This window comes from Manis pentadactyla, chromosome 5 (assembly GCF_030020395.1).
Source record: "Manis pentadactyla isolate mManPen7 chromosome 5, mManPen7.hap1, whole genome shotgun sequence".
Lineage (NCBI taxonomy): Eukaryota > Metazoa > Chordata > Mammalia > Pholidota > Manidae > Manis > Manis pentadactyla.
Window position 1 is genome coordinate 41,450,466 of NC_080023.1, and position 21,124 is coordinate 41,471,589.

Consider the following 21,124-nt stretch of genomic DNA (forward strand, 5'->3'; position numbering starts at 1 on the left):
AGCTGGGGGGAGGGGCGCTCGGCTCCCGCGGGGCCGGGGCTTGTATCTTACCCCCTTCGCGAGGCGCTGGGTTCTCTCAGGTGTGGATGTGGTCTGGATATTGTCCTGTGTCCTCTGGTCTTTATTCTAGGAAGGGTTGTCTTTGTTATATTTTCATAGATATATGTTGTTTTGGGAGGAGATTTCCGCTGCTCTACTCACGCCGCCATCTTCCGCCCCTCTCCAATGGTCCCTCTTTTAACACAGCTTATTAAAAAAATATTTAGAATTTCTCTGAATCCTTCCATTTTTGTAGTTTTGGGAACAATTTCCAAGAAGTTCTTTGTGCAGAATTAATTAAAGTCTGATCAGCAATTCCATCTAAGTGCTTCAGTCTGTATGGAAAATGTTAACTTGAATTTTGCTTTGATTTTCAAATTGAATGTCCTTGTCTTTGTCATAGAGCCAGTTCCTATCAAGTTGCTCTGGGTCTCCATTTATGTATAAAAGTTAGAATCATCTTTTCTGAACTGCAACAGATTCTCCTCTGAATGTTTACCCTGATCTCTATCAATGAAGAGCTCCTGTGTTCCTAGTGAACTGGTTTTATTTGGAAGATCTTATAATAATGTAGCAGGCTCTTGGGACCATCTTCAAAACATTTACCCCCTCCTCTTTCACACTGAAGAGCTGCTTCATGACCACAGGGCTGTCACAATTGTTTGGCTTATAGCCTTTCAGGAATCACAGTCCTCATGAGGATATACAAGCCCTTCATTTGCATCAGTGTCCAGAGGTTGGAATTCATGTTGCCCCCTTCAGAATCTTGTTCTGGGTGTGTTGTGTTTTCCTCTGTAGTGATCTTAAAAGGAATATAATTTTGAGCTGTATCTATTCCCTGAATACAAGGGTTCATATTTATAAATGAGTCTCTTTCATGACAGACACTCTTACGAGGGTCTGAGGGAACTTCAGCAGAATGTGGTGGTGTTTGTGCTTAAATATTCACATTTGAAAATTCTAAGTCTCTAAGTGAGCAGTGCCACTCTGCTGTCTCAGACTGAGGAGCTGCAATGTGTTCATGAGTGACCGTGCCTGGGATCTCATCACTGAAAGGACTGCTGTCCAGTGATCCAGGCAAGCTCAATGGATCCTTGATTTTCTTGGTGTTAGAGGCACTCTGCAGATGAGTCTCACACAAACCAGGCTCTGGACCAGGAATGAGAGGTTTTTCAAAATGATCCTCCTGATTCTCACATTTCCCCAGAATCTTCAGGAAGGTGATATTGTCCTCAAGACTCTCTAATGAGGTGACATTGTCCTTCCTCACCCCTATGTCCTCATCCTCCAGGGTGTCTTGTAATAATGGTCGCAGGCTCTTGGGACCATCTTCAAAACATTCACCCCCTCCTCTTTCACACTGAAGAGCTGGTTCATGACCACAGGGCTGTAACAATTGTGTTTGGCTTATAGCCTTTCTGGAATCACAGTCCTCACGAGGATATACAAGCCCTTCATTTGCATCAGTGTCCAGCAGGTTGGAATTCATGCTGCCCCCTTCAGAATCTTGTTCTGGGTGTGTTGTGTTTTTCCCTGTAGTGATCTTGAAAGGAATACCATTTTGAGCTGTGTCTGTTGCCTGAATGCAAGGTTCATATTTATAAATGCCTGAGTCTCTTTCATGACAGACACTCTTACTAGGGTCTGAGGGAACTTCAGCAGAATCTGGTGGTGTTTGCAGTAAAATATCCACATTTGAAAATTCTAAGTCTCTAAGTGAGCAGTGCCACTCTGCTGTCTCAGACTGAGGAGCTGTGACGTGATCATGAGTGACCATGCCTGGGATCTCATCACTAAAAAGACTGCTGTCCAGTGATCCAGGCAAGCTCAATGGATCCTCGATTTTCTTGGTGTTAGAGGCACTCTGCATATGAGTCTCACACAAACCAGGCTCTGGACCAGGAATGAGAGGTTTTTCAAAATGATCCTCCTGATTCTCACATTTCCCCAATATCCTCAGGAAGGTGATATTGTCCTCAAGACTCTCTAATGAGGTGACATTGTCCTTCCTCACCCCTATGTCCTCATCCTCCAGGGGTTTGCTGGCTGTACAGCTCCCCTTGCCAAGTGCCTCTTCTTCAGTCTCATTTCTTGCATCCTCTGAACTCACAGAACTAAGAGTGAATAAAGACCCTTCATCAGAATCGTAGTTGGGATCCAGCTTATACTGAGTGACAGAAGGAACAGGTATATGCACTGGCTGCATATCAGGAGTGACATGCAGGCCATGGCCCCATCCTGGAGGAAAGACCTGTGGGGATCGGTCCATATCACCTGGGTCACTGAGCATGACCATTGTGGAGCAGGCAGAAAGCTCTTCCTTAACACTGGCCCCCTTGAGCTTCTGTTGCTGTGTATTCCAAGAATTAATGTAAGCACTCACTTGCATTTCCTTCGCAAACTCTGAAGGTAACTGTTCAGTGCACTCTCTTCCTTGACTCTCTCCAGTCCTCTGTGTTTTTATATGTGTTCGCATTTTAGAGAAAGAAGCTGCCATTTGTCTTGAGGGTGGTGGGTTTAATTCATGTGAATTATCATGGATTGAGACAGAGACAGTTTGTAACCTGCCAGTTAGTGTGGGGACATCCATTTGCTCACTGAGAGAATCTTCCTGGACCACAGTTTTATAATTTATTTCTCCAAGATGGTCATTCCTGTAGACATGGTCCTGTCCTGCTTTAATTAGTGTGTTATTACTGGTGTTCGTCTGTCCTCGGAGAACAGAATGCGGGCTGCCAGGCTCCTTCCTGCTCTCCCGCTGCGTCCCATCAGGAACGACAGCAGCGTGTGGGCTGCACTGCCTCACCACAAAAAGGTCATGGTTCTCATAGGAGTTGAGATCCTGGAAAGCCTGGGGCAGGCCTGTCCTTCCGTGTTGTGGGCTTCCTGCAGCCTCCACGTCAGCATAGAAGCCCTCGTTCGAATACACACTGTCTGAACCAGGGCTTCGGTTCCGGCATCTCTGTTGCCACAGTCTGTCAACATGAGGCCTTGTAAAAGCCCCCAGGCCAAAAGCCACAAAGAACGTGATGAACACCGCCAGGCAGACTGCCAGGGTGAAGTCCTGGGAGGTGTCTTCCTTTCCGCCACTAGTTTGCACATCCTTGGAGCTCTTAACCCATCTTCGCGGCCGTCTCTGCTTCTCAGTGGTATCAAAGCCAGCATGTTTTTTCTTCCCTGGAGTGGAAAGGCACACAAACAGTCTTTCCTGGGGCCTCTGGGCTTTGCTTGTTCTAAGGCTTTTCATATAATTCCTGCTAATGTGAGGATGGTGGGTCTCCCTGGAAATTCTGCTTTTGGGAATCCACCAGTATGCCTCCTTATTCCCTGAAAGTAGAGGGGAGAAACACACATTGATGGGCATTGAAATAAGATACTAGTGGTTTAAAAGCTTCTGTGAGTCCACCCCAGTCCTTATCTGGCTTTATAGAGGGTATATCACATGATGATAAGCAGCCTTACTGACTGATTATTGGTTGATTGATTATCTCAGGCCATTAAGTATGTAAACGGCTCTGTGCACTTTTACACATGGCTTTCAGGCTTAGGTTCATTTCTGAGGCTTCTTGCCTGACTGCTGCCTATGGGAGGAAACAAGCCAGATGGAGGGGCAGACACAGTGCTTCTTGTTTATCCTCACCTCCTGTACGTTTCTAAGAAATTCCATCATCTCCCTGCTAAGTCTGCCTTGGCTTTGTAATATCATTTCCTCACCATTCCCCAGTGCTGGTAAACACAAAAATACTTAGGTTTCTCTCCTGGTTCCTCACATTTTGCCCTCCATACTCAGAATGCCAGTCATGGCTTTTAAGAGGAATGAAACAATGTGGCCAACAATATTAAGACTTCTCTCTAATCATCAAGGATTTCTTCTAAACCCAGTAAGCATGGCCACGTTTCTACTTTAATGGCAGTCCTGGGGAGAACAGAGCGCAGGTCTCATTACAAAACAACCTGACTCCTGTGCCCTCAGTTAGCAGTACAAGATTTAGCTAAGACAGTTAACAGTGAAAAAATGTTTTCCAGAATGTCCACGCCAGTAACATACTGTAGCACTTTGTTAGAGTGGCAGAGAACAAATGAAAGAAAAATATATTTTTGAAATACATGTGTTTTGTGTATGTATAGAATTATAATTTCAGAGGGTAATTAGCAAGTATTTTAAGTGATAGCATTTCACATTTAAAAAGTTCTCCCTCTGCTGAACTGTTAGGAATTGGGATAGAAAGTGACATTTTGGGGCTTTCTCCTTGTGAAATTTCTGTTTTTGATCAAATCCAATTGTTTCTGAGCTATTTGAACTAGGTTTCTTTGACTGCCTGATAAAAATCATTCATGAACTGAGGAAAACAGTTAAGTACCAGTGATTATGCTGCGCCACAGCTGATGCTGATGAACCATGGATCAGCCCTCCTGCTTTCTGTCTGCCACTGTTTCATACAGGAGTACATTTTTCATGGGCTTTTCTTCAGTTCGCCTGAAACCATTTCAGAGAGAAGAGGTACTACTGACTTACCTATAGACTTGTTACAGATTAGATGCCATTTTTCCCTCCAGGACTCAGATATGAAATCCTGGAAGACTGCCATGCTACAGTCACACTGCCATTGTTTATCAGCCAAGTTAGCCTCCAGATGGGGAAGTTCTAAAGCAATGATCATCATTGGTAGGATGGTGGTCAGAACATTGTTTCTGAGATCAATGACCTGCTTGAGAAGAAACAAATTTAGGGTAGTCTGTGAATAAAGACACTTAGAGACAAAATACAGGATGGTTATAGACCTTGTTTACATTTCTATGGAGGCAAAATGAATTTAGCACAGAATTGAGAGTCAGAGAGTACTGGGTTTAAGTCTCTGCTCTGCTCCTAACAACTTTGTGAGCCACAGCAAACTGTCTACTCTCTATGAGCCTACCTCCCAGGGTTGTTGGAAAGATTAAATGTATGTGAAAGACTTAAGTATAGTGCCTATATTAGATGCCTTTATTTTCCCTTCTTTCTTTTCATTTTTATTGTGGTATAATTAATGTACAATCACATGAAGAACACTGTGATTGCCAGATTTCCCCCATTATCAAGTCCCCACCACAACCCCCTTACTACAGGTCCATCAGCATAGTAAGATGCTATAGAGTCACTACTTGTCTTCTTGTGCTATAATGCCTTCCCTGTGCCCCCCCTACAATGTGTGTGCTAATCATAATGCCCCTTATCCCCTTCTTCCTCCCTTCCCAACCCCCTCACCAGTCCTTTTCCCTTTGGCAACAGTTAGTCCATTCTTGGGTTCTGTGATTCTGCTGCTATTTTGTTCCTTCAGTTTTTACTTTGTTCTTATGCTCCATAGATGAGTGAAATCATTTGGTACTTGTCTTTCTCTGCCTGGCTTATTTCACTGAGCATAACACCCTCTAGCTCCATCCATATTGTTGCAAATGGTAGGATTTGTTTTCTTCTTATGGCTGAATAACATTCCATTGTGTATATGTACCACATCTTCTTTATCCATTCATCTACTGATGGACACTTAGGTTGCCTCCACTTCTTGGGTATTGTAAATAGTGCTGTGATAAACTTAGGGGTGCATATGTCTTTTTACAAACTGGGCTCCTGCATTCTTAGGGTAAATTCCTAGGAGTGGAATTCCTGGGTCAAATGGTATTTCTATTTTGAATTTTTTGAGGAACCTCCCTACTGCTTTCCACAATGGTTGAACTAGTTTACAATCCCACCAGCAGCAGTGTAAGAGGGGTACCCTTTCTCTGCATCCTCACCAGCATTTGTTGTTCCTAGTCTTTTCTATGTTGGCCATCCTAACTGGTGTGAGGTGATACCTTATTGTGGTTTTAATTTGCATTTCTCTGATAATTAGCAATGTGGAGCATCTTTTCATGTGCTTGTTGGCCATCTGAATTTCTTCTTTGGAGAAGTGCCTGTTCATATCTTCTGCCCAATTTTTAATAGGGTCATTTGCTTTTTGGGTGTTGAGGCATGTGTGTTCTTTTTCTTTCTTTTTTTTTTTAACTTTGGCATCATTAATGTACAATTACTTAAACAACATTATGGTTACTAGATTCCCCCTATTATCAAGTCACCCCACATACCCCATTACAGTCACTGTCCATCAGCGTAGTAAGATGCTATAGAGTCGTTACTTGTCTTCTCTGTATATACTGCTTTTCCTGTGTCCCCCCTCCTACTGCTACTTTATGTGTGCTAATTGTAATGCCCCTTTTTCCCCTTATCCCTCTCTTCCCACCCATCCACCCCAGTCCCTTTCCCTTTGGTAACTGTTAGTCCATTCTTGGGTTCCACGAGTCTGCTGCTGTTTGTTCCTTCAGTTTTTTGTTTGTTCTTATACTCTACACATGAGTGAAATCATTTGGTACTTGTCTTTCTCCACCTGGCTTATTTCACTGAGCATAATACCCTCTAGCTCCATCCATGTTGTTGCAAATGGTAGGATTTGTTTTCTTCTTATGGCTGAATAATATTCCATTGTGTATATGTACCACATCTTCTTTATCCATTCATCTACTGATGGGCACTTAGGTTGCTTCCATTTCTTGGCTATTGTACATAGTGCTGTGATAAACATAGGGGTGCATATATCTTTTCCAAACTGGGCTCCTGCATTCTTAGTGTAAATTCCTAGGAGTGGAATTCCATAGGTGTGTGAGTTATTTATATATTTTGGATGTTAACCCCTTGTCAGATATGTCATTTACAAATATATTCTCCCATACTGTAGGATGCCTTTTTGTTCTGCTGATGGTGTCCTTTGCTGTACAGAAGCTTTTTAGCATGGTGTATTTCCATTTGTTCATTTTTTATTTTGTTTCCCTTGCCTGAGGAGATGCATTCAGGAAAAAGCTGCTCATGTTTATATTCAAGAGATTTTTGCCTATGTTTTCTTCTAAGAGTTTTATGGTTTCATGATTTATATTCAGGTCTCTGATCCATTTCAAGTTTTACTTTTGTGTGTGGGGATAGACAATAATCCAGTTTCATTCTCTTGCATGTAGCTGTCTAATTTTGCCAATAGCAGCTGTTAAAGAGGCTGTCATTTCCTCATTGTAATCCATGGCTCCTTTATTATATATTAATTGACCATATATGCTTGGGTTTATATCTGGGCTCTCTAGTCTGTTCCATTGGTCTATGGGTTTGTTCTTGTGCCAGTACCAAATTGTCTTGAATACTGTGGTGTTGTAGTAGAGCTTGAAGTCAGGGAGCATAATCCCCCCAGCCTTATTCTTCCTTCTCAGGATTGCTTTGGTTATTCGGGGTCTTTTGTGGTTCCATATGAATTTTAGAACTATTTGCTCTACTTTGTTGAAGAATGCTGTTGGTGTTTTGATAAGGGATTGCATTGAATCTGTAGATTGCTTTAGGCAGGATGGCCATTTTGACATATTAATTCTTCCTGTTTATGACCATGGGATGTGTTTCCATTTATCAGTATCTTCTTTAATTTCTCTCATGATTGTCTTATAGTTTTCAGAGTATAGGTCTTTCACTTCCTTGGTTAGGATTATTCCTGGATATTTTATTCTTTTTGATGCCATTGTGAATGAAATTGTTTTCCTGATTTCTCTTTCTGCTAGTTCATCATTAGTGTAAAGGAGTGCAACAGATTTCTGTGTATTAATTTTGTATCCCGCAACTTTGCTGAATTCAGATATTATATCTAGTCATTTTGGAGTGGATTCTTTAAGGTTTTTTATATACAGTAACATGTCATCTGCAAACAGGGACAGTTTGACTTCTTTATTACCAATCTGGATGCCTTTTATTTCTTTGTGTTGTCTGAATGTTGTGGCTAGGACCTCCAGAACTATTTTGAATAAAAGTGGGGAGAGTGGGCATCCTTGTCTTGTTCCCAATATTAAAGGAAAAGCTTTCAGCTTCTCACTGTTAAGTATAATTTTGGCTATGGCCCTTCCTTCTTTTTTATGAGTTGTAATTTATATTGTTAGATAAAACTTAGATTCATTGTTGTTATCAAAATCTAGAATTAGCTAATCAGGTCTAGGTTTTCTAGAAGCCCTGTGAACCTGAAAGTGACAGAAGATACTAGATGATGAGGACATAGGACAGAACTGTGGTTGACCAGAAGTAGCAAAGAGAGATATTTTGCATCAAGTATTATCTCAAGGGTGGTAGAATATTTCTCTGCATCCATGGCTATTCAATGTGTACACAAGATGACCAATTTTTCTAGTCTAATCAGATATTCAGGGGAAACTGGGGGACAAAAAGTATTCAGTGACTCTAGATTCACAGAGCAGGATCTCCTGAAGTTGGATATGTCAGTGGCATGATATAGCAGGGAAGGCAGGTAGGTGTAGCCCTAGCTTCCATTTTCAGAGCAGTGCTATCCACCAGGCATTCTACTGGGGGCTTCACATACGTTATTTCTAACCCACCAACTTCCTCATTTTCCCCATCTTTACAGAGGAGGCAACTGGGCTGGGCCACACAGTATAACCCACATAGCCCCTAGTACTAGAGTCTAGCACACGACAGGCATTCAGTAAATAACGGAGAAAGGAATGTGTGAATGAAATGGCCAAGTTGAGATCTTATCTGGCTCACTGTGTGCCTTCCAGTCCAGAATACACCCACTTTGAATATGCTCCCACTGCTCTGGAGTGAAAGATTGGGCAGAGGAGGCCTGGAGCATGAGGCACCATGGTAGATCATGGGGCTTGGGGAGGGGCAGATGGTTTTTAGAAAAAGAGAAAATGCAAAAAAAGAAAAAGGCCATGAAAAGAACTAAAGAAGCTAAATGTTTTCTGGGTCATATGTTTTTATAAACACCAGGGAAAAAGAAGCACTGACATCTTGGGTTATGTAGATTCCTAAGAGGAGCTGATTCAAATAAACAATGAAACAGCACCATGAGAAGACCACTGAATGTAAAATCTGAGTTCTCCCTGAACTTAGGTAGTGAGGGTGTCCTTTTCAGTGCTGAGTGATCAGACAGTCTTGACTCCCAAAGGAATGTTGTCAAACATAAAAAGTAGAAGACAATGACTGGGAAGAAAAAGAAAACTGTTTGCCTTGGTCAGGCCTTGCCCAGGATCAATAACTTTCTCATATACCCCTCCTCAACTACTGATGAAATAGCCAATGTTTTTCAGGTACTTATTTTCTTTTTAGTGCATGTCTGCATTCTTTTTCATTCTTACATCTTATTATATTACAAATCATGGAACTGAAAGCAAAACTGGAGAGAAGACAGTAAACTAATAAAGTGATTCAGGAAGAATAATTTCTAGTAAGAGTGAAACAGAATAGTTGAATTTGGCTAAAGAATAGCCATCCACCAACATTTGAAAGGGGTGTAAATTATAGAAAGATTGGGAGAAGCACATAATGTTGCCACACAAGTCATGGCCTCTTAGAAGAATGGGGTAAGATTAAGAAAGGAATGGTAATTTGAAATGTCCATGGAACTTACTTCATTCTATCTAAATATGATGATGAATTTATGCTTTGAAGAATCAATCTGGCTTCTGAAAATAATCCCACAGGGGAAGACATATAGCACAATGAAAGTATTAAATATATCTTCTGAAAAAAATCCAATATCTGTTTTAATATTCAGTTTTGGGTTCAAATATGTTTATCATGTTCCAAAATCTGTTTTTAGAGTTATTGCCAAATTATGTGGAAGGGATAATAGAGAAGGAGAAGTATTATTCTGGATGGCTTGAGTGAATTGAGAAGACAGATGATTTAACATTCTTGGGGTTAGGTTTTAGTTTGCTGATAGCATCTATTACCTATGAGCTACAGAAGACTTATAAAGCACTATAAAAAAATGCACAGGAAATAAAGACAAAGGTCAGTTACATATATAAATACACTTTAGTCAACATACAATATACTGAGTGAGGTTCCCAGGCAATCTGACAACTAATCTCTGGTGAACTGGGGAGCACTACCAAGCTAGGTGGACTTTCTCCTCTGTGCTGATAGTTACTGTAGCAGACAGACTCTAAGATCAAATGATCCTGCCTCCTGTATTCATGCCCTTGAGTAATCTCCTCTCCTTGAGTGTAGGCAGGGCCTATGACTTGGTTCTAACCACTTATTATGGCAAATGAAATGAGATGTCACTTCTGTGACTACATTACTTAAGGTTATAATGTTCTTGCTTAGCAGGCTCCCTTCTTTGGGCCTGAAGCAAGCTGCCATGCTGTGAACTGCCCTTTGGAGAAGCCCACACGGCATGGAACTGAGGCAGGCTTAGGCTGACAGCCAGAAAGGAGCTGAGCCCTTGGTCCAATAGTCCACAGGGAACTGAGTCCTGCCAACAACCACAGGCCTTTGGAAGTGTGTCCTTCTCCAGCTGGGCCTTCAGGTTAGAATCCGGCCCTGGTGAACACCTTGGTGGCAGCCTCTTGAGAGACCCTAGGCAGAGGACCCAGCTAAGCCTTGCCTGGATCCATGAACCACAGAAATCATGAGATAACATGTGTGTGGTTTTAGACTGCTAAGGTTGTAGTAATTTTTTAGACAGCAAGTGATAACTAACATACCTCTCCATGGTCCTCACCCATCATTCATTCCTTTGTTTATTCAACAAGTGTTTTCAAATATGTGTTATGTATTAGACATGTGCTAAGCACCAGGAAACAAAATAGATGTGATCTCTTTGAGTTTACTGTCTAGTAGAAGGGTTATGGGAATATAGGCATTAACCACTAACCATAACTAAAACTAAATAAGTTCAGCTGTGATAAGTACAATGAGGAAATAGTATATTCTAAGTGTGTATGGAAGGGCAACTAATTCACCTGGAGGAGCAGGGAAACCTTCCTTGAGGAAGTGGCATTGGAAGAATTAATAAGAGCACTTCCAGGCAAAAGGATCAGCAAGTGGGCAGAGCTTGAGGTGAAGACAGACAGGGTACAGTGAGCAGGGGGGATGGGCTTAGGAAGTGGGGCAGGGGTGGGCAGGGGCCAGCTTCTTGTTGTGGGCCTCACAAGAGTTTTCAACAAGGTGTGGCACAGATTATTACATTAACAGAGTAGCCACTTTAGAATTCCTATGTGTCATCTATATTGCTAGAGAGTTCACTGTATTCCCAGTACTGTTCAAAGCATTTTATACGTATTAAAACATTTAATTCTCACAAATTCTATAAGAAAGGAACTAAGTTATCTCTATTTTTCAGATGAGAAAATTGAGACACAAAGAGATTTGGTAACATGCCCAAGATAATTTGGCTGATAAGTGGCATAGCCTAGGTTTAAACCCAGGCAGCAGCTCTGGAGTCCCCCTTCACCTCACCACTGCTTCACTAGTCTCTGTTTGAGAGAGGAGAGACTTGGAGAGCCATTCCAGTTGAAAGGGGGGAGTTGGATATTTGTCTTGCAGCTATGCTTAAATAACACTTCACATAAAACTGGGCTAACATCAGTTAGCAACCACCCAAGTTCTGGATTCCATAAGACCCCAGGGACACTGACTGACCTTGAAGCTCAGGGAAGGAGCCCTGATAATAACTAAGATTTAATTTCTGGCCAACTGGTAAGTAGAAACTTGGAGTTGGTTTTAATTTGATTTAGAAAAGTAATGTGCCAATTCTTGCTGAGTATTACACTGGAATAAAATTCACATCCATTACTGAGGTGTTCGATCTTTGAGGCAAGAGAGAGACTTCCGCAATTTTAGAGGAATCTTAAAATAGACTTATATGCTTTGATTAACAGCCAGTACTCCTGAGTGTGAAGAAACTCTCTAATGGAAACATTCTAATATAACTGCCCATATATCTACGTATTTGAAGTATTATAAATGTAGTATGTACTATGTGAAAGTATTATGAAGTATTATTTGTAACCTGTGATTTTTTGAGGTCCTTGAAGGCTTCTGGGTGAATTTTAAATATCTTGTTGCTCTTTAAATAGAGGTTCTCCAGTTGCAGGCAGTTTTGAAAATCAGACAAACCAATTTGTGATATCCCATTGAATGACAGATCCAATGACTTCAGTTTCCACAGTCCTATTAAAATTAAAAATCAAATTAAAATATAAACTGGTGATGCTTACTGTAGCATTGTTTATAATGGTGAAAAATTGGAGACAACCTAAATGGTTCTCAGTAGAGAAATAGTTAAAAGAAATATGGTATATCAATACCATAAAACACCATGTCATCTTAAAAGAGAATGGGGTAGGTCAACATGAATTGACTGAACAGGAAGGAAAATGTTAACTGAATAGTACAATGTTCTTGGAGAAAAGAGTCATGTGCAAACATATGCATATATTTTGAGTGAGCAGAGAGAAAGGACTGTGAGGAGATGAACTAAGTTATCTGTAGCAGTTACACTTTGCAGTCAGATGGAGGGAGGTGGAGTGGGATGAAAAGGTAACTATGCTTTTATTTTATGTTTTTGAATTCTTTCTTTCAGTAAGCATATGCTAATTTTGTGGTAAAAACATAAATTTAAAAAATCTAACTTTGAAGGATGTGATAAGTAAATATTTATTTGACTGGACTATGGGTAAAAACCAAATAGAAGTTTTGATGATTTACTTATATGGATGAATTCTTTGAGTTGTAAAATGTTCTTTTTCTATTTTGTAGCTATATCCTTTCTTTCATCTATTATTGTTGATATTATAACTATTTTCTAGGCATTCTTGTATTTTTCAAAGGTAGTAGGTTATAGCTATATTTTGTTTTTTGGCAAAATAACCGAGTTTTGGTCCCTACCTCTGTATTTCACTTGATTCCAGAGAGTAACCAGGAGGCCCATTTGGCACTGAAAATAAAGGTTGAGGTACCAGTCATAGCAGGCTTCCAAATTTGATTTCCCCCCATAAGTCTTACAAGGAAGCCCTGCATTTTTACATTTCCATTTGCTCTGTTCTCACATGTGTTCTGTGTCTTTAACTACTATTTAACAGATCAGATTGGTTCGATTCCAGAAGGGTTTATTCCTTGCCTACTGTCTGCCAAGGCACTTGTTGTAAGACTGATTATGCAGAGAGATGATGACTTAATTTAAATCGTTGTACATCTATATTATGTTCATTTCAGCTGTACAGAATGAGCAAGAGGTCATTAGGAAAACAACTCAATCAAAACATGATGAGTAAAGCACTTGGCATTGAGAACAAATGAGCATAGAATCCTTGTGTCTGGTTGAGTGACAAGGCATATACACAAGAAAAAGTTACTAGTTACACAAAGCAGTTATATTCCTACCATCTGACTATAAAATTAACTGTTAACCTCTCCATCAGATGATTAGTTCCTTCAGGGCAGAATTCACATCTTTGTGAACTCTTATAATGCCTGGAATATAATATGCACTCTACAAGCCAGAGATTAAAGTTTTAAAATTATTGAACCAACAATAAAGATTCAATACAAAAATTTGTATTTCTAGCACCCACTGAAAAATTGGAAGTTTAATGGGCATAAGACAACATTTTGGCTGAAGCTGAATGAGGGCTTCCTGCTTTAGACAGGGTATACATTAAGAGAAGACTATGATTTTTTGTTTTCATGTCTCTATCGAAAATTGGAAAACAAAGGATAGGCCAATAAGCCTGCATATTTAAAAACAATGGGAGAAAATCAAGGCTGATATTTACCTGGCACATTCTGGTAAGAAATATTTCCAGATTGGTTTGTAAATAGCTATGAACCACTCTGTGCTGTCCCAGCCCCTCTGTGTGCTTCCTTACTGCCCTAGACACTTCAGTGGATCTTCCCCTTCTACTCCCACCCCTCCCACAGGACTCAGGACTCAGTTCTAGCACTATGGCCAGAAGGCATGCAACTGGGGGGCTCAGGATAAAGGCCAGTTGTTAAATATTTTGAAAATGTTTCTTTGTGGAGCAAAAAATATTCCTGCACATTGGAATATGCAAAAAAACAATGCAACATAAGGCAATATGAAACAAGCTGTAGTTTCCTTACTATTTTCATGATACTTGTCTGGCCTATATATGGACATGAGCTCATGGTTCCTGCAATATCGCAGTGACTAACTGAATTAAACAGGTATCCTAGGAGTTGAATTGAGGGAAGAAATTATTTTAAAACTTCTATTTAATAACATATTCTTTTTCTGCTCTAAGCATTTCACAAACCTCTCCTTTTAATCCTCACAAAGCTCTGGGGGTTTTGCAAATGACAAAAACCAGTGCAGTGAAGCATTTGCCAATGTCATGGTAGTGGAGCTGTGGAGCAGGGCTTTCTAGCCAAAAGAATGGTATAGGCCAGGGGACACATGAAACTGCTAAATGTCTTAGAAGTTGTTTGGTGATTCTACTTGTATCATGTAGTTATTAGGGTCCTGCAGAGGGACTTAAATGACTGAGTTTTATCCCAGCTCTGTGATTTCTGATATGAATCACGGAGAATCACTTAAGGTCTCTGTGCCTCATTTTCCTCCCTTAACTATTTCTCACAGCTGGAATTGAGATGTATCTTTGATTACTATGATCTTAAAATATTTTGAGCTCAGTGGAAGACAAGTGTAATAGATTAGGTTATTATTCAGGAAATATTCACTTTCCTGTGGACAGAGTTTGCTTCCACATTCCATTTCATTGTGTTTGGCCAGGAGATTTGTTTTAGCCAATAAGATGTTAGCAGACATGATGTGAGCAAGCTTTGAAGTAAGTTTATGTACTGGGACTAGTTCTCCTGGCTTCTGCCTTTGTCATGAAAAGAATATGCCCTGACCAGTCTCTGGTCCAAAGACAATGAGGGACAATGTGGAGCAGACTTGAGCCCAATATGTAGCTCTCAAGAAAACAGATAAAATTCCTTGAGGAAAAAAATTGTGTAAGAGCAGAGTTAGAGCTTTTCTTCACTGCCAAAACACTTGTTCTATTTATAGAATCAAAGCTCTTCAGTGAGATGTGGCACATTGGTGCTATCAGCCTCAGGTGACTATGTGTGAACTACACCAAAGTTTGTAAATGAGTGGATTGATGCTAGGATGAAAATGAGGACAGAAGCTGTTGATAGGCTAGCATCAAATGTAGTTTGCCAATTCTGGTCCACAGAAAACCCAGGGTATGATATACAGCTGGCCCTAATTGGGTGGGTCTAGGGTGCTCTGAGAATAAATTTTCAGTAGAAGAGTTCCTAACAAAGTAGTCTGACATGGGTGAATTCCAGAAATCAACCACAGATGACATTCTGATCCCATAAAACAAAATAAATTTCAGTTTGATTAAAAGTACAATCTGTCTGAAAAATCTTCTCTGACAATATTGCTATTCATGGGGCATGAAGAACATAAATAAGAGCATGGTGGAGTCGTACTCAGGGAAAATTTTTTTGGGAAAAATACCAAAGGAAGAAATTACAAAGAAAATATTAATACATTTGATTACAAAACTGTAAATTGAGCAGAGGTCAAGAGCACTACAAAAGGAACAAAGATAAGGATGACAGTGGATTTCTTATGGGGAATAATGCGTAAAGACAACAGAGCAACACTTAAAAAATACTAAAAAAACTGTCAATGTAGAATTCTTTACTGATTGAAAAATTCCTTTAAATTGAAGGCAAATAAAGACTTTTCAGACATATAGGATCTGAAAAAATTCATCATTAGCAGACCTACACTAGAAGAAATGTTTGGAGAAGTCCAACTAAAGAAAAATGACATCAGATGGAAGTCTAAATCTACACAAAGGAATAAAGAGCTCCAGAAATGGTAACTATGGGTCAATATTAGTATTTTTTTCTTATTTAAATTTCTTGAAAAGTTAATAAAGTATTTAAAGCAAAAATAGTAAAGATGTTTTGTGGGATTTATAACATATGTAGCAATATTAACACAAAGGCCAGGAGCAGAAAAATGGAAGAATACTGTTGTAAAGTTCTCGTGTTTTAGGCAAACAGTACAATGCCACATAAAAACAGAACTTTGATGTTAAGGGAAATCCTTAAGCAACCACTAAACAACAACAACGACAAAGAATTATGACTAGTAAGCCTACAGAGGAGATAAAATAGATTAATTAAAAAATACAGTTAATACAAAAACTGTGGAGAGAGAGGAAAAGGGGAACAAAGACTGGAAGGAACACAGAAAAAAATCAAGATGGTAGATATAAATGATACCTGAAAGCACCAATGAAAAGGCAAGGATTCTCAGTCTGGAAAAAAATTCAGGAATCGAATATATAATTCCTATAAGAAAGGCACCTTAAATATAAAAAGATGAATAGGATACATGTAAAAGAATGGAAAAGAATTTTCAGTAAATGGTGCTGGAAGAACTGCATATTTTTAAACTTTTGTATGTTATTTATACCACACATAAAAATTAACCCAAACTATTTTAAGACAATCATAAACCTAAATGTAAGTAAATCATAAGCGTTAAACATAAAATGTGAAGAAAGTAAAGTTATAAAACTTCTGGGAAAAAACATAGGAGGGAAATCTTTGTGACTTTGGGTTAGGCAAATATTTCTTAGCTATGACACCATAACACAAACCATACACTAACCAATGTATGAATTGGACTTCATAAAAATTAAAAACTGCTCTTTGAAAGACATTGTTAAGATAATGAATACTCAAGCCACAGACTGGGATAAAATGTTTGCAAACCATATATCTGTGAAAGGACTCATACCTAGAATGCATAAAGAACTATCAAAACTCAATAATTAAAAATTAAAAAGCAGCTAAAATGTGCACATATTATAAAAGATATATAGATGGCAAAAAGCACACAGCAAGATATTCAGTATCTTTAGTCATTAGGGAAATCCAAATTAAAGCCATAATGATATGTCACTGTACATCTATTAGTATGGCTAAAATTAAAAAGATTGACCATACCTGGTGTGGGCAAGGATGTAGGACAACTGAAATTCTTATACAATGCCGGCAGGAATTAAAAATAGTACAGTTGAAAGATGGAGGCATGAGAGGTGAGACAGAGGCTTCGTCCTAAAACCACATATAATACGAAAATATAATTAATACAACTAATCCTGAGACAGCAACAGGAAAGAGGACTGCGCCAGACTGCATAAACCTGGAGAAAAGAGCAGAGCTCATGGAACAGAGTAAGGTACCAAAGCTGTGGCCCAACAGGACCCAAGCCCTTCCCCAAACCCAGCTCACCAGTGGGAGGAAGAGAAACAGAGCAGGGAGGGAGTAGAGGCCTGGGACTGCTGAATACCTAACTCCGGAGACCTGCTCTAGGAGCACAAACCTACATTTCATGGTGCTTACATGATACAATTGTGATTATGGGGTTGGAAAGCTAAGACAGACAGAATTCCTGGAGAGACTGAGATTCCAGCCAACTGTGGAAAGCAGGGATCCATATCCGGCTGCTCTGGGACAAAAGCTTATACCTGTGTGCTCAGCTTACTGGCAGTGGAGGCAGGCATAGCAGCTGAGAAGCAGGAAACAGCTCTTTCGTCCCTCCAGGCACCAATCTCACTTCCCCGTGGCCCCCGACATAGCTTCAGGGGCTGAGCAGCTCCAGAGAGTAGAGCTTCTGGATACTAGAGGGTGCCATATACAAATATGAAATGCCAAAGGAACCTGGTCCAGAGTAAAATTATTAATACAACTCCCGAGAAATATTCAGTGACATGGACCTCATGACTCTTCCTGAAAGGGAGTTCAAAATAAAAATTATTAACATGCTACTGGAGGTATGGAAAAATATTCAAGAACTCAGGAATGAATTCCGGTCAGAGAACCAATGATTGAAGAGCACAATGGAGGGTATTAAAAGCAGATTGAATATAGTAGAGGAGATGATAAATGAAACAGAAACTAGAGAAGAGGAATACAAAGAAACTGAGGCACAGAGAGATAAAAGGATCTCCAAAAATGAAAGAATATTTATAGAACTGTGTGACCAATCCAAATGGAACAATATTTGCATTATAGGGATACCAGAAGAAGAAGAAGAGAGAGAAAGGATAGAAAGTGTCTTTGAGGAGGTAATTGCTGAAAATGTCCCAAATCTGGGGAAGGAGATAGTCTCTGAAGCCATGGAGATCCACAGATCTCCCAGCACAAGGGACCCAAGGAAGACAACACAAAGACATATAGTAATAAAATTGGGAAAGATCAAGGATAAGGACAGACTATTAAAAGCAGCCAGAGAAAGAAATAAGATCACATACAAAGGAAAGCCCATCAGGCTAACATCAGACTTCTCAGAAAAAACCTTACAGGCCAGAAGGGAGGGGCATGATATATTTAATGCAATAAAGCAGAAAGGCCTGGAAACAAGATTACTTTATCTGGCAAGACTATCATTTAAATTTGAAGGAGGGAAACATAGTACTGGAGATCCTATCCATGGCAATTAGACAAAACAAAGAAATACAAGGAATCCAGATTGGTAAAGAAGTTAAACTGTCACTATTTGCAGATGACATGATATTGTACATAAAAAACCCTAAAGACTCCACTCCAAAACTACTAGAACTAATATCAGAATTCAGCAAAGTTGCAGAATACAAAATTAATACACAGAAATCTGTGGCTTTCCTATGCACTAACAATGAACTAACAGAAAGAGAAATCAGGAAAACAATTCCATTCACAATAACATCAAAAAGAATAAAACAACTGGGAATAAACCTAACCAAGGAAGTGAAACCTATACCCTAAAAACTATAAGACACTTTTAAGAGAAATTAAAGAGGACACTAACAAATGGAAACTCATCCCATGCTCCTGGCTAGGATGAATTAATATTGTCAAAATGGCCATCCTGCCCAAAGCAATATACAGATTCGATGCAATCCCTATCAAATTACCAACAGCATTCTTCAATGAACTGGAACAAATAGTTCAAAAATTCATATGGAACCACCAAAGACCCTGAATAGACAAAGCAATCCTGACAAGGAAGAATAAAGTGGTGGGGATCTCACTCCCCTACTTCAAGCTCTACTACAAAGCCACAGTAATCAAGACAATTTGGTACTGGCACAAGAACAGAGCCACAGACCAGTGGAAAAGAATAGAGACTCCAAACATTAACCCAAACATATATGGTCAATTAACATTCAATAAAGGAGCCATGGACATACAATGGGGAAATGACAGTCTCTTCAACAGATGGTGCTGGCAAAACTGGACAGCTACATGTAAGAGAATGAAATTGGATCACTGTCTAATCCCATACACAAAAGTAAATTCGAAATGGATCAAAGACCTGAATGTAAGTCATGAAACCATAAAACTCTTAGAAAAAAACATAGGCAAAAATCTCATGGACATGAACATGAGTGACTTCTTCATGAACATATCTCCCTGGGCAAGGGAAACAAAAGCAAAAATGAACAAGTGGGACTATATCAAGCTGAAAAGCTTCTGTACAGCAAAGGACACCATCAATAGAACAAAAAGATATCCTACAGTATGGGAGAATATAATCATAAATGACAGATCCGATAAAGACTGACATCCAAAATATAAAAAGAGTTCATGCACCTCAACAAAAAAATGCAAATAATCCAATTAGAAAATGGGCAGAGGAGCTGAATAGACAGTTCTCTAAAGAAGAAATTCAGATGGTGAACAGACACATGAAAAGATGCTCCACATCGCTAATCATCAGAGAAATGCAAATTAAAACCACAATGAGATATCACCTCACCCCACTAAGGGTCGCCACCATCCAAAAGATAAACAACAACAAATGTTGGCAAGGTTGCAGAGAAAGTGGAACCCTCCTACACTGCTGGTGGGAATGTAAATTAGTTCAACCATTGTGGAAAGCAGTATGGAGATTCCTCAAAATGCTCAAAATAGAAATACCATTTGACCCAGGAATTCCACTTCTAGGAATTTACCCTAAGAATGCAGCAGCCCAGTTTAAAAAAGACAGAAGCACCCCTATGTTTATCACAGCACTATTTATAATAGCCAAGAAATGGAAGCAACCTAAGTGTCCATCAGTAGATGAATGGATAAATAAGTTGTGGTACATATACACAATGGAATAATACTCAGTCATAAGAAGAAAACAAATCCTACCATTTGCAGCAACATGGATGGAGCTAGAGGACGTTATGCTCAGTGAAATAAGCCAGGCAGAGAAAGACAGGTACCAAATGATTTCACTCATATGTGGAGTATAAGAAGAAAGAAAAACTGAAGGAATAAACTGGCAGCAGACTCACAGAACCCAAGAACGGACTAACAGTTACCAAAGGGAAAGGGTAACTTAGGAGGATGGGTGGGAAGGGAGGGATAAGGGTGGGGAAAAAGAAAGGGGGCATTACAACTAGCATGTATAGTGGGTGGGGGGGCATTGGGAGAGCTGTATAACACAGAGAAGATGAGTAGAGATTCTGCAGCATCTTACTACACTGATGGACAGTGACTGTAATGGGGTTTGTGGGGCAGACTTGGTCAAGGGGGGAGCCTAGTAAACATAATGTTCTTCATGTAATTGTAGATTAATGATACCAAAATAAAAACAATAAAAAATAAATTAAAAAAAATTTGAAGGTGGGATTAAACAATTTCCAGATAAGCAAAAGCTGAGAGAATTTACCTCCCACAAATCATCTCTACAGTCAAGGTTGGAGGGACTGCTATAAATGGAAGGGTTCCTAAGGTTTAATAGCTGTCACCAGAGGAAATAAAACCACATTAAAGAAAGTAGAACAGCTAATTAATAAGAAAATGCAAAATTAAATTAACTATCCCCAAAACTCAATCAAGGGATAGATAAAGAATACAGAATATGATACCTAATGTACAAAGAATGGAGGAGGAAGATAAAGGAGGAGAAAAAGAAAATAACCCTTACATTGTGTTTGCAAGAGCATATTAAGTGAGTTAAGTTACACTCTTAGATAGTAAGGAAATTAACCTTGAACCTTTGGTAATCATGAATCTAAAGCCTGCAATGGCAATAAGTACATACCTATCGATAATCACCCTAAATGTAAATGGACTGAATGCATCAATCAAAAGACATAGAGTCACCGATGGATAAAAAAACAAGACCCATCTATATGCTGCCTGAAAGAGACTCACTCTAAACTCAAAGACATACACAGACTAAAAGTGAAGGAATGGAAAAAGATATTT

The 21,124-nt window shown here is 39.5% G+C and overlaps 1 protein-coding gene across 1 annotated transcript in view; it reads right to left on the reverse strand.

Annotated features, from left to right (window-relative positions):
• Positions 1 to 230: 230 nt before the first annotated feature.
• LRRC66 (leucine rich repeat containing 66) overlaps positions 231 to 21,124 on the reverse strand; it is a 42,979-nt gene continuing 22,085 nt past the window's right edge. Inside the window, exons 2-4 of the mRNA XM_036892513.2 lie at positions 11,895 to 12,055; positions 4,556 to 4,745; positions 231 to 3,366 (exon numbers count right to left, since the gene is read on the reverse strand). Of these exons, the coding sequence (XP_036748408.2) occupies positions 977 to 3,366; positions 4,556 to 4,745; positions 11,895 to 12,055 (2,741 nt within the window). The 3' untranslated portion in view covers positions 231 to 976. The remainder of the gene's footprint in view (positions 3,367 to 4,555; positions 4,746 to 11,894; positions 12,056 to 21,124) is intronic.